The sequence below is a fragment of the Misgurnus anguillicaudatus genome, chromosome 24 (assembly GCF_027580225.2).
Source record: "Misgurnus anguillicaudatus chromosome 24, ASM2758022v2, whole genome shotgun sequence".
NCBI lineage: Eukaryota > Metazoa > Chordata > Actinopteri > Cypriniformes > Cobitidae > Misgurnus > Misgurnus anguillicaudatus.
The window spans coordinates 43,094,495-43,108,794 of NC_073360.2; the positions used below are offsets into that span (position 1 = coordinate 43,094,495).

Below are 14,300 nucleotides of genomic sequence, written 5' to 3' on the forward strand. Positions count from 1 at the left end.
CTTGAATAGTTTGCCACTGAACCTGCATTAACGACGACAGTGGGACTTATGGCCTTAGTCAAACGGGTCAGCGTGTATGGTCTGGTTGTGGTGAGATTGAGGTTAGGTCATGTCAAGGGTTATGCACTGAGTTACGAGAAAGGAGAAACCTCAGGAGATGGAAGGGGTGAAGAGTAGTGTGGCAGAGGGTCACTCAAATAACCATCCCACAGAGTCTCATCGGTGCCTCAAGTATACATTAAGGGATATCAACATCAAGTCATATACAACAGATCTTAAATCAGGTGATTATTAGGTGATGAAACAGTTTTTCATCTAGATTAATTGACTGTAGCCTTAAATAATTGTTGCACCATAGGGCATGTTTTTATCTTAAAATGAATTAAATTCCTTGTTTTTGTTCTCATTAATTTAAGTTTAGAAAAAAATAAATAGCATTTCTTTTGAGTTTTTATAAGTAATCATCGCATATGTTTGTTGTAAAATTTGAGAGTTGCCATCAAAAATGTAGGCGTCACATCATTGACCCATTTACAAATTACAAAATGTACTTTCACAAACAAACAAGCTTATAACTCATTAGATATAGGTAATCTAAACTTAAATAGAATTTTCATTATTCTCAGTTTGACAATTTACAACCATGTCTGTATAAAGAAATCAGACGCTCGCTCTTGATTTTCCTCATGCCCTGCCCTGTGAGGTCATTGTAAACAACAATTCATTCATAATAAATGATGTCTATAAAAGTGCACATACTGTATAAAGTCTACTGCATTTGGTAGCTAAATTTAAACTCAATCTTTGGGATTCTTATCTTTCTGTACACACTGGAAGAACATCTGAAATTGTGCAAATATGACAGACACCAGGAAAAAGTTACATTCCCATATGACATGCCACCAGTCAACCCACCAAAGCACGAACTGGATATCAGTCCACCCAGGTGGAGTAAGGTAGAACAAACCATGCGTAGAGCAAGGGCCACGTCTTCAGGCCTAATGAAGTTCCTTATAAAACGGTTAGTTCCAATCCTTGATTCTGATTGGTCAATAGGTTTGCTTTATTCACGATAAAACACTGCTATGACCGCTTCACCCAACGGCGCCCTTACTGCTCCCTTAGCAACACCCTTAGCAACACATAAACATATAATGAGACAAAGTCTGAGAACAGTTTGTTGTTTTTATTTGAGCTTTCATGTTGTTGTTCGCAGTCAGGGACTATTTTTTCTAGCGGAAGGAATGCTTTTATTGATTTAACTTCATGAAAGTTGCACTAATATTTTTTTTACTTTAATATTGTGTAGTAACCGTTTTATAAAAGCAATAAGGTACTCGAGGCAAGTGCTTTATCGTGAATAAGTAACGGCTGAAGGGGTTGCAGGCACTCCGCTTCGCGTCGTGCCTAACAACGCCCTTCAGCCGTTACTTATTCACGATACAGCACAGCCTCTCGTACCTTATTGCTTACATACAGGTTCTACAAAAAGGCTCCAGCTGTCCTGCGATTCCTCTGGAAACTAGGGCTGCACGATTCGTGCTAAAATGTGAATCATGATTTTTCTCCATGGGAATTTAGATCCCGATTCTCTCAAACGATTCTCATATGTAAAAAAAAAACATTTATTGCACTCAAGTAACAAAAATGTTCTACCCTGGACTTTTAGTTATAATAAAGTGTCTTCAAAGTCTCTTTTCCTTATTTTAGAAGATGAGTAACTTGTTAGCTGTTAAACATAAACAATAGAATGTTGACACTAATAAATAAAAGTAATTGTACAAAAAAGCACAGGTGCTATTTATTATAATCAAACTGGTCAACCTTAAAACTTTAAAAACATGAAACCTATAAAGAACTAAACAATGATACAGAGTCCGTTTCTCAATCTGAAGGCTGCAGCCTTCCGGAGGTCGCATTTCTATCAACTTATTTCAGAATATTAACAATTATAAAGTTGATTATTATTCTTAGTTAATCGTAATTTGTTGTAATATGTTTATGACTTGCGAATGTAATGCTCAGTTAAGTTAAACCAGGATCGATGACGTATGCAGCCTGCATAGGCGACCTACGGAGGCTGCAGCCTTCCGATTGAAAACGGCCAGAGTTAACTTATTTCCTTGCCTTTTTTGGAACCAATATTGTTGCATCGTCACTCTCTACGTCGCCACCAGGATTTTCCGCAATGGCGCACGTTTTTCCCTCTCATTTGTTTGAAAATTTCCGCTCCAAATCCATCAAGTAAATCGAAGTGTTTAGGTTTGCCGCTTTGTTCCACGTCACGTGAGTAACAGCCAAACGCTGCAAATGAGGAGGTGAGAGGAGAGAAACGATCGGGTCTGATTGGTAAATGAGTAGGGTGTGGTTTTACACTGCGTGAGTGTAAGCAAGTTTAACTGACATGACATATTGTAATGTAAATACATGAACGTAGTATCTGAATAGAGGGAAATACTGTACATGCAAGAGAATCGCCGTCATTTACAAAGAGGATCGCTTTTATGTATAAATCGAGATCGTGATTCTTTTTTTTTCGATTAATCGTGCAGCCCTACTGGAAACTGATGAGAGTTGTGTGGCAAAAGGAGATACCAACATCCTGGCAGATACCATCCTTGGCTCAGTCCCTCACAACCTCCTGTGGACAGCCTTTGACTACTTTAGCGTGAGAAAGGTATTTATGGACTTGTCTATCTCTGGGGAATACGGTGAACAAGGTAAATTCCCAAAATGTGGGCGTGTTCCTTTAAATGTTTTCAATCCGCCTATTTTCAGCAAATGTAATATGAAATATAATATTATATTATGTGAAGAAATTTGCAATTAAAGCAGGATTACTTTGTCAAGTGTAATGTGTCGTAGCAGTGAGCAGGTCATAATGATGTCTCTTTATATGAAACATTTGACTCCACTAATCAGGCTCCTTTCAGAATGTTTGAAACGTTTAATTAACAAACTGATGGACTTTCTGACATTTCTTATTTTCTCAAATTTTTAGCTGGGCAAGTTAAAATAAAATTAATATTTTAAAATTCATATGGTGAACATTATAATTAACATTAGCATTATAATTTTTCTTATTTTATTTAAGAGTTACATTGATCATCCTATCTGTGATATTATTTGCTCTTTGTATAAAAGTGACATTCAACCAAAAGTAATTATTTCAACAAAGATGTATTTCAAGAATAAAATTATTTTGCCCACATAGGTGTTAACCCAAAGGGAGCGTTCTGGAAAGGTCCCCTTTATGTTATTAAAAATAACCTAGAGGGAATGATCCTAGAACGTTCTTATTTGGTTCCCAAAAAGAACAAATAGGAAATGTTAGGGGAATGTTCTGGGTTTGGTGGTTAAACTTTTACCACAATAAAACCATGGTTAATTTCTGTAGGGGTGGTGGGCCAACATACATTTAAACCAACGTAAAACACCTCACAAATGTTGCATTTTGGTTTTGTTTTGTTTTGTTTTTGTAATGAACAGAGGTAATAAGAAAACGTGCCAATTAGGTATTTTACAGTGTTTTATTTTGGTGTTATTTTATTTTTGTTTTTAATGTTGTGCTGCAACAATACCTTATTACAATGAAAATATAACATTGTGAAAAGTTGTAAAAACTTTTTTGTTTCTATTTTTTAATCTGATCATAATCTATTTGTCCTACTATGTCCTATCTTTATGACTTCAAACCCCTGATGTTTTGTCTTTGTTCTTCAGCATTTAATTTCCCACCCCTTCTTTTCATTTAGTCATTACTTTATACAGTAGTTGACACCATACATTCATGAATCATGAAGACATTATATTTTATATTAGTATTTAAATATTTTTCCAAACGCCTCACACGTGTACATTCTTCCGCTTAGAGCTTGAATAATAGACACTCCAGCCCAGGTGGTGGCGCTAATCCGCCTTTACCAATTGCAAGAATAGAAACAAAGTTCCCGGCGCGGAGTAATACCGTACCTCACAGCACAACTAATACAAGTCAATGGAGTTGGCAAAAACATCGATAAAACCTGTTGGAATGCGTATTTTTGTGTGAGCATACCAGTGAACACCCCTGACCACTCGGTGAGTTTCACGTCTTTGTAAACGAAAGTTTAATGCATTTTAGGAAGGACTGCTCCAGTGCACCACCAAACCCACTGCAAAGGTAGGAGCCGAAACACAAACACCCAAAAATTCTCGGGGCAGCCGCACATGTCGAAACCCCAGTCAAAACCGCTCCACTTCATCATAAACAATCCGAAAACAGGGCTTTAAGTGTAAAATACCGAACTTGTCCTTTAAGTTTCAACATTTTAATGAAATAAACAAACAAACTTAATACTATTTAAAAAATTAAGATGATGTATCACATCATTTTGATTTCACTCACAAGCTGTTTATAAAGAAAAGACAAAAGTTTGCAAACACTTAGTTAAAACAATAATACTTTGATGATCAAACCTAAACAAGATGATCAAGTTAAGTTGGATTTCTTCACTTAAACACCATTGTAATTTTTGCCATCTTTGTCACTTTCACCTTTTGCTTGCTTACTGCTAACATTGCTAACATTATGTTTTGGGTCAGGGGTTGTATACTCCATTACATGTAAAGTGATATTAATAGTGCCACTGCAATCTTGTAGATACTTCACATTTTTTATTGTAAATTCTATTTACATTTTATGGTATTTTATTTACCTGTCATAAATAATGTTTATCTACTGTGTATATATACTAACATGTATTTACTGTAAATGTTTTGTTTTGCAACAATACAACAACAAATTAGTCAAAAGTGCTAAGAAATACATTTGAATGAAAATAATTCCAACACATTCTTTGTTGTAAAGGGCATGATCTCCACCTCTCTGCTGCCCTCTTGTTACTCTTAACTAGGTTAGGAAACCTCTCCAGCTCTCTTAAATAATTTAGGAGCTGAGACCTAGTCTTAACACTTTGGAGGCTTTATACATACGGCTTTATACATTTATACATATACAAATCCAGTACTGAATAATCAACTCATACGGTTAAGAGGAAGTGTCTGTGATGTCACTATTGTGTCTTCTTATTCACCTTCAGATCATACTGAAGATCAGCCATCTTTACATCTTTATCACCAACTGTAAGTTGAAGAAAATGTAAGAGAAAGACAATCAGATATCAGATCATCATCAGTGTCAGATGAAGAGATTGAAAAACATACTATTAGTGCTGTCAGTCAGTGATAGAAATGAAATCTTCAACATAATAAACATGTCAACAATCTGTTTATCACATTCACATGAGCTACAACAATACAAAAACACATTTCATCTATTTCCTCTGAATATTTGATGTCAATGTAAGAGATGAATGTATTGATATGTATGTACTATAATATAATAACACACTGACAGTTTTATGAGTTCACACACAAACAGTAAGAAAATGAAGGTGATGCTTTATTTTAAAATTCCTGGAGGTTGACAGTCGTATAAATAAAGAGAAACAGCATCAATGTCAAAGCTCGACAGAGAGTTGTGTGAAGTGTCCATCAGATTTTAAGAGTTGACTTTCTCTTCTTTTTTCTAATCTTCATCTGTATCATTTATCATCTGTATCATTTATCATCTGTACTTTGTGTTTATCTGTTGTGTATATATTGTGTTTGTGTTGTTATTTCTGTCTGTATTCTGATGATTTGATAAATAATGCTTAAAACATGAAATAAAAACCAAGTTGTTATAAAAAGAGTTAAAGATGAACATCTAGTCAAGTGTGTATAACTATAGAGGTGTCGGCCTATCAAACAAACCCCATTAACAAACATCATATATAATGTGTAAGAAGAGTAAGATCACAGTATTAAATCCTGGAGTGAACAAACTCAACATCACAGTTAGTAAACAGACTCAGACATTTGATTGAATTCTTATTGTGTTGATCTGACAAAGCATCAAGTGTTGTTCATGTACACTTCATATTTTCTGTTTGTTTGGCTTAAAGGATACACAGCCTATAACAGCAGCAGATCAATTTACATTTATTTCTAATATTTATATTCCAGGATTTAAATTACACTGTACGAGTTTACTTTAAACATTTATTTAAATGAGCTCTACTCACCGTACTATCTGTAGTTTATAATGTGGATCATCTTTTAGATCAGAGATCAGCTTCACTCCTGAATCTGTAAGTTTATTCTCAAACAGATACAGATCTCTTAGGTGTGATGATGGGTTTGATGTCAGAGCTGAATTCAGAGCGACACAACTTTTATCTGTGATATTACACCGCTCCAACCTGTAGAGAACAGAGACTTTAATGAATTATATAAAACTACAACGTTTGTAGACACATATATTGTCACGTATCTGTATACACAAGGAGACGAAGGAAAACTGGATACAAAATACACAGGAATCTTTATTAACAGGACTAGGATGGCAACACACAGCATACACAGACGAGAACCAAAAATCACTGGGGCTACATGCTGAAAACACCTAGGTTAGCGGCCCTTTAAGACATCTTAAGTCAGTCGGGTGTTCATGGCAAATCTACCACCACAATATAATTTCTTTGGACGGTTTGTTAAAAGCATCTGTTAAATGGCTAAATGTTGTTTTAATTGTAGGATAATGAATTTTAATGTAGTTTTAATTTTAGCACTATTTTCTAAGGTGGCCGACAGGAAGTAGTATTTAACATCTACCGGAAACAAATTCCTTGTATGTAAGTATACTTGGCGAAATAAAATGATTCTGATTCATACAAATAGAAACCCCCCAGCAAATCAAAAAAAACATCTTCATCAGTTTGACAACAAATGGACTGCAGATGCTCGCAACACAAACTAATACAGAAATGGAAGTGTTTCTGAGGGATTGCATACGTCATCGAGACAGTTTTATTACAGTAAACTGAGCATTACATTCACAAGTCATAAGCATATTACAACAATTTACGATTAACTAAGAATAACAGTCAACTTTATCATTGCAAATTTTCTGAAATAAGACAATCTTGATGATGTATGTAGGAGGCTCCAGAGGCTGCAACGTTTTGGAAAAGGGAGTCAGGCTGAACACCAAAGCACCCTTGTAGTCAATCAGCAGTTAGGTGCGTGTCTACTATGACATCATTGCCTGGGATGCGTATGTGTGGGGTGGGTCTATCAAAAGAAGGTCCAGATTCTATTGGGGTAGGGGCGTGTTTGTTTAGGTGATCTCAAATGTCAACATTGGCGTTCAGAGACTATGGACCCTGCCTTTAGTGCGATATGAACAAAAATTTGTCTCCCAGTATTCTTTTTAGGAATGGCGTTATCCGATATCCGGTATTTTTTATAAAAAGGATAAAAATGTTACTTAAAAGTCAAAGCCCCTTCAAATAGGGAGTTGGTAATGGCCCAACAAAATGATTCTGGGTTGCAGACATTGTTTGAGGATGTTATTTCATCACAAGAGGTGAGAAGTGCTGTCAGTGGATATTTTGTCCAAGATGAGCAACTTTTGAGGAAATATTTTTCATGTTAAAAAGGTTTGATTGGAGAGGCTGTAATTCAAGTTGGTATTAGTGCTGCCAAAACAGTTCCGTGAAATGGTAATGAAGGTTGCGCATGGTGAAGTAGCAGGTCATTTAGGAATAAATAAAACTTATGCTACACTACTACACTTAAGGTGAGACATAATCAATCAAGTGTGTATCACTCTTAAAGTTAAGGTGCGCTTGAACAGTTTCACCAAACATTAAAATGATTGTTACGTGCTTACTGTGTGGAGTTGAACCATGACTGGGAGGAAAGTATACCCTGGTTATTACTTGCAGCTAGAGAAGTACAACAAGAGAGCTTAGGTTTTAGTCCAAATGATCTGGTTTTTGGTCACAGTGTACAAGGTCCTCTCTTTGTTTTGCAGAAAGGACTGTGTGAAGATGATCCTCCACAAAACTTGTTGGAATATGTGAATGGTTTTCGTAGACATTTATTCGTAGACGTAAGAAAATCTTGTCAGAGCGCAGAGTATGATGAAAAAGTACTATGATTAACATGTAGAATCTCGTGTTTTTACACCAGGTGATCAGGTGCTAGTTTTGTAGCCTTCATCTGGATTCACCGGCACCAAATCAGCACTCTTTTAAAAGGGACTTGTTTGAACTGATGAGTGGAAGAGAGAGACGAGACTTTGTGCTTGTTGGTGTTTGTTCGCCCGTTGTGTGGCTACCGGTGTCTCAAGGGGTATGGAGGTTGCGGGAGACCAGAGCCACTCAACGAAGGAGTTCTTATTATGATCTGCCGTCCCGAGAATGGATTTCTGGATCTTCTGTTGGTTTTGTTGATTTAAACTGATTACACTTGTATCACTTACATGCACATGCTGACATGCTGACTATTCATTTACACCAGGGGTGGGCATCGAGGGCCACAGTCCTGCTGAGTTTAGCTTCAACCTTAATCGAACACACCTGAATGTCATTTCCAAACAGTCCTGAAGACTTCAATTAGATTTTTCAGCTGTGTTTTATTAGGGTTGGAGCTAAACTCTGCAGGGCTGTGGCCCTCAGGACCAGGAGTTGCCCACCCCTGATTTACACTGACTACTAAACATAAGTAGTCGTGGTTGCGCAGAGCCTAAAACCGTATCAATATGAACTGTATTGGCTAATTCCACATCCAACAGCTCGCCCCTCGATTCTAAAAAGCTGTTTGTAAACTGCTGTATTATTAATATTACTATCAAATGTTTCAATAAAAAACCTGAGTATTACGTCCGCAATCATAAGCACTTTTTTGGGGAATGCAAAAAGTGATGCACCAATCTGGGAAATGTTTCGGGCCATTTCTTGATCCGAAAGCTGCATACATCATCAAGATGATTTTATTTAAGTTAAATGAGCATTAAATTCGCAAGTCATAAACATTACAAACATTTATGATTGACTAAAAACAATTGTCAACTTTATTACTGTTAATATTCTGAATATTCTGAGACCATCTTTGGCCGTTTCTCAATATGCGTTCTTGTCTGTACTTGTGTTCTTGTGGACTTGTAAAACGTCATCAATTGCATCCCAAGTACTGTCCCAAATCCAAGTTCGCATTAAGCCAAGTTCACATAACATCACTGAATGTGTTCTTGATCTGCCCATTTAATCGAGGATGCCTCAGGAGGTGACTTGTGCGGACTTCTGACAGCCAAGTTTCCCAGAATGCATTTCGCGTCAATGGACAAATTTCCTTTTGGATATACAAGTTCCGGTGAATCAGCGGATGGTCAGGTGCATATACACGGATGAGGGAAGCCTAATCTCGGCAAGTCCTGAAATTTGCCGCGATCTTAGTGCAGCTGCTCTGCCCTCCATTGTCTAAAGCAGGGTTTCCCAATCCTGGTCCTTGAGGACCCCCTCCCAGAAAGTTTTAGATGCCTCCTTATTTAACACACCTGATTTAATTAATCAGCCTGTTAGGAAGGCGTGTTTACCATTTTGGAAGAAGGCTGATTAGTTGAATCAGGTTTTTTAAATAAGGAGATGTCTAAAACTTTCTGGGAGGGGGTCCTCAAGGACCAGGATTGGGAAGCACTGGTCTAAAGGTCAAACATAAAATATTCCCTGGCATTTTTGTCTCATTAATTTATTTATCTTTATTATTACTTTATATATAATTTGCAACGCATGTTTTTTCAAATGGCCTTTACATTTTAGTGTGTTTCTTATTTAAAAGAAAATATAAGAAATGTATTATGTTTAACTAAACCTCAGTACATGTGACTATCAGAGAGGTGATCTTACTTTAGTATCTCCAGTTTACAGTCAGGATTCTTCAGTACATCAGAGATCAGCTTCACTCCTGAATCTCTTAGATTATTTTTAGACAGATCCAGATGTGTCAGGTGTGATGGGTTTGATCTCAGAGCTGAACACAGAGCAACACAACCTTTATCTGTGATATTACACTGCTCCAACCTGTAGAGAACAGAGACACACAGTTTGTTCACACACAGATCAAATCTACAGTGAGTTGAATTTGTTACTCTTCCTGTCATCATTTAGTGTTTATGGACATTTTCATTTTAGTTTCATTTATGTGTGTTTGTGTTTTACTGAAACACATCAGTGAGATTTACACGAAAATTAACTGTTGATTCCTCTAATTACACATTATAACATTTTCTCTTATGTTTCTCTATCTAAATGATTTTTGCTTTTATTCCCAAACATAATTCAATTTAAATGTTTTAAAAAGATGTGACTTCAGTAAGAGTTAAAATGTGATGAATTTAGGGCTGTGGAGGTGGCAATGCACCAATTCACCACAGTGGTGCGGTGGTTATAGAATGTGTGTGGGAGGGTATGTGTATGCACGCACTGATGCTTATAAGCTTATATATAATGCATACATATATTTTAATATATATGTAAACAAGGATCAGATATACGTTTCTTAAAAAACGTGCCTGTTCATAAGCACTGTATTTTTTCCACCGGTGGGTGTTCATCACAACGTCAAATAATGCTTAGGTTACCGAGCAACAACAGGCGCAGTCACGTTTTCCGTGTGATTTTAAATGGGAAATGTGAAGCAACTGAGCATATGTGCTTGGCCATTTTGGTGGGTCCTCAAGCCTAGCCCCGAAGCACCCACGGGATCAGCCACTATGCTGTTGCACTTCCATCCGTAAAACAACACTTGGTTCAACTGAGAATTTTTTTGTGGTTATAATGTTTGCAGCAACGCTGAAAACACGTTTTGATAGCTTGTGTACTAGTAGTGCAGATTGATACTTTTTCTCAACCATATCTTGCCTCATTGTTGCCTCATCACTGACATCAGTTGCCTCCTCTTGCAAATAGCCCACTAACTTGGAGTCTGCTGGCTGTTTGTGTTCACGTGAACTTAAAGACATCTTGTTGTGTGAGACTGTAATTCATATTTGTAATTTTTTTGTAAGAAGGACACCACCGTGGGTCCCACTTTACCACCCGGTTGTGTGGTGGTTATGACAACTGTCACAGCCCCAGATGAATGTTAAATCACTTCAGTTATCAAATCCATTACTTAGATTAAAAACCTATATTACCATTGCAAATATTATGATCATTAACAGTTTGTTTACAAAACAATTAGTCCAATTTAACAGTTAGCAAAAACTTGAGAATTTGGTGGGGCAGAGGGGGACGCTGCTGCGAATACCCCCTCCCCTAACAGATAATCTCACTCCAAACTTTTGGTAAAACTTAAGAGCCCTGTGTATCAATGTCTCATTATAATTCATGAGACTGATCAGATATCTCTCTATATATCCTTTACATTTAAGTGTGTGTTTCTTATTTAAAAGAAAATATAAGAAATGTATTATGTTTAACTAATCCTCAGTACATGTGTGACTATCAGAGAGATGATCTTACTTCAGTAACTCCAGTTTACAGTCAGGATTCTTCAGTAGATCAGAGATCAGCTTCACTCCTGAATCTCTTAGTTTATTCAGACACAGATCCAGATCTATCAGGTATGATGGGTTTGATCTCAGAGCTGAAGTCAGAGCAACACAACCTTCATCTGTGATATCACAACCATACAAGCTGTAGAGAACAGAGACACGCAGTTTGTTCACACACAGATAAAATCTACAGTGAGTTAAATTTGTTAAGTGTTTATGGACATTTTCATTTTAGTTTCATTTATGTGTGTTTGTGTTTTACTGAAACACATCAGTGAGATTTACACAGAAATAAACTGTTGATTCTTCTAATCACACTTTATAACATTTTCTCTTATGTTCCTCTATCTAAATGATTTTTGCTTTTATTCCCAAACATAATTAAATTTTACTGTTTTATTTATCAAAAGATGTGACATTCAGTTAGAGTTCAAATGTTGTGATGAATTTAAAGCTGTGACGGTGGCAATGCACCAATTCACCACAGTGGTGCGGTGGTTATAGAATGTGTGTGGGAGGGTATGTGTATGCGCGCACTGATGCTTATAAGCTTATATATAATACAAACATATATTTTAAAATATAAAAATGTAAACAAGGATCAGATATACATTTCTTAAAAAAAAAACGTGCGTGTTCTTAAGCACTGTATTTTTGCCACCGGTGGGTGTACGTCACAACGTCAAATAATGCTTAGGTTACCGAGCAACGACAGAGACTCTGGAGCGCCTACGCGCTTTAAACAGGAGGAAAACGGCGCAGTCACGTTTTCCGTGTGATTTTAAATGGGAAATGTGAAGCAACTGAGCATATGTGCTTGGCCATTTTGGTGGGTCCTCAAGTCTAGCCTTGGAGCACCCACGGATCGGCGACTATGCTGTTGCACTTCCATCCGTAAAACAACACTTGGTACAACTGATAAATCTTTTGTGGTTATAATGTTTGCAGCCATGCGGAAAACACGTTTTGATAGCGCATGTACTAGTAGTGCAGATTGATACTTTTTCTCAACCTTGAGTGACCAAGAGAAAATATTTTGCCTCATTGTTGCCTCATTACTAATATCAGTTGCCTCCTCTTGCAAATAGCCCACTAACTTGGAGTCTGCTGGCTATTTGTGCTCCCGTGAACTTGAAGACATCTTGTTGTGTGAGACTGTAATTCATATTTTAATTTTTTTGTGACATGGACACCACAGTGGGTCCCACTTTACCACCCGGTTGTGTGGTGGTTATGACAATCGTCACAGCCCCAAATGAATGTTGAATGACTTCAGTTATCAAATCCATTACTTTGATTAAAAACCTATAATACCATTACAAATGTTATGATCTCTATATAGTCTCTATGACTATAATCTATATGTGATTTCTGTCTGATCATAAGATCACAATCTTACTCCAGTATCTCTAGTTTACAGTCAGGATTCTTCAGTACATCAGAGATAAGCTTCACTCCTGAACCTCTTAGTTTATTATTACACAGATTCAGATGTGTCAGGTGTGATGGGTTTGATCTCAGAGCTGAAGTCAGAGCAACACAACCTTCATCCGTGATATCACAACTCCTCAACCTGTAGAGAACAGAGACACACAGTTTGTTCACACACAGATCAAATCTACAGTGAGTTGAATTTGTTTCTCTTCCTGTCATCATGTAGTGTTTATGTACATTTTCAGTTTAGTTTCATTTATCTGTGTTTGTGTTTTACGTAAACAAATCAATAAGATTTTCAAGTAAATGAACTTAATCAATTTATGTTTATATTAAATGTGTGATTTTTTTATACAGTAATGAAATCTTGAAATCGATTCTTCTCATCAGACATCATAAAATTTTTACTTATGTTCTAATTTCTAAATGATTTTTTTTTACTTTTTTCTCATCATAATTCAATTTAAATTTTTATGTTTTCTGTAACATTTAGCGCTGGGTGGAACTAAAATCCAATGTTATCCAATACATTACAAAGATTAAATTAAAATACTATAAATCCATTTACAGATGTATGATCTCTATATAGTCTCACTATAATCTATATGTGATTTCTGTCTGAACATCAGATCACAATCTTACTTCAGTATCTTCAGTTTACAGTCAGGATTCTTCAGTACATCAGAGATCAGCTTCACTCCCGAATCTCTTAGTTTATTCACAGACAGATTCAGATGTGTCAGGTGTGATGGGTTTGATCTCAGAGCTGAAGTCAGAGCAACACAACCTTTATTTGTGATATTACACTGCTCCAAACTGTAGGGAACAGAGATACACATGTCACCTTCTCAGATCACAACACACACATCAGATCAACATTGATTTTCTTTTGTTAGTTTATTAGGGCCTGAGCACTGAGGAGCAGGCCACAGCCTGCAATGTAGGTGCAAAGCCTTATTATTTTTGCTCCGTTTAATAATATTAGGGCCCAAGCACCCTTAGAATTTTCCTTAGAATTTATTAGGGCCAGGGCACAGTGGAGCAGGCCAGAATGACCTGCACCGAAAGATGCAAAGTCCTATTGTTTTTCTTAGAATAGTAGTGCCCCCTGTAATGCAAAAACAAATATTGGTGCACAGATTGTGCAAATATGTACACCCATGTACAAAAGTTGGCACCAGTGTTAATTTTGTTGACAAATAATTTTTGTCATAGTTTTTCACTGACGAAAATGAGACAATACGATAACTAAATAAAAACTAATCCATGATGATGACAACTATGACAAAAATCTATTGACATTTACATTTTAATAGACTTCTTGAATGTATGTATTTTTGTTGAATCTTCAGGTTGTTTATCACACAACTATAATGATATTCAATCTTATGAGTGTTGTACAAAGATCCTAAAACCGATAGTTTAAGCTGAAATTGTGTTACTG

At 36.5% G+C, this 14,300-nt stretch overlaps 2 protein-coding genes across 3 annotated transcripts in view; one reads left to right on the top strand and one right to left on the bottom strand.

Moving 5' to 3' along the window:
• LOC129437071 (uncharacterized) overlaps nt 1-14,300 on the top strand; it is a 121,882-nt gene that overhangs the window by 20,905 nt on the left and 86,677 nt on the right. The window lies entirely within an intron of this gene.
• LOC129438975 (uncharacterized) overlaps nt 4,637-14,300 on the bottom strand; it is a 34,414-nt gene continuing 24,750 nt past the window's right edge. The window contains exons 14-19 of one of the 2 annotated variants that reach the window (XM_073863477.1): nt 13,499-13,672; nt 12,822-12,995; nt 11,391-11,564; nt 9,774-9,947; nt 6,108-6,284; nt 4,637-5,122 (exon numbers count right to left, since the gene is read on the bottom strand). In XM_073863477.1, the coding sequence (XP_073719578.1) occupies nt 5,116-5,122; nt 6,108-6,284; nt 9,774-9,947; nt 11,391-11,564; nt 12,822-12,995; nt 13,499-13,672 (880 nt within the window). In that variant the 3' untranslated portion in view covers nt 4,637-5,115. The remainder of the gene's footprint in view (nt 5,123-6,107; nt 6,285-9,773; nt 9,948-11,390; nt 11,565-12,821; nt 12,996-13,498; nt 13,673-14,300) is intronic. The other variant, XM_073863478.1, reaches the window with a different exon arrangement.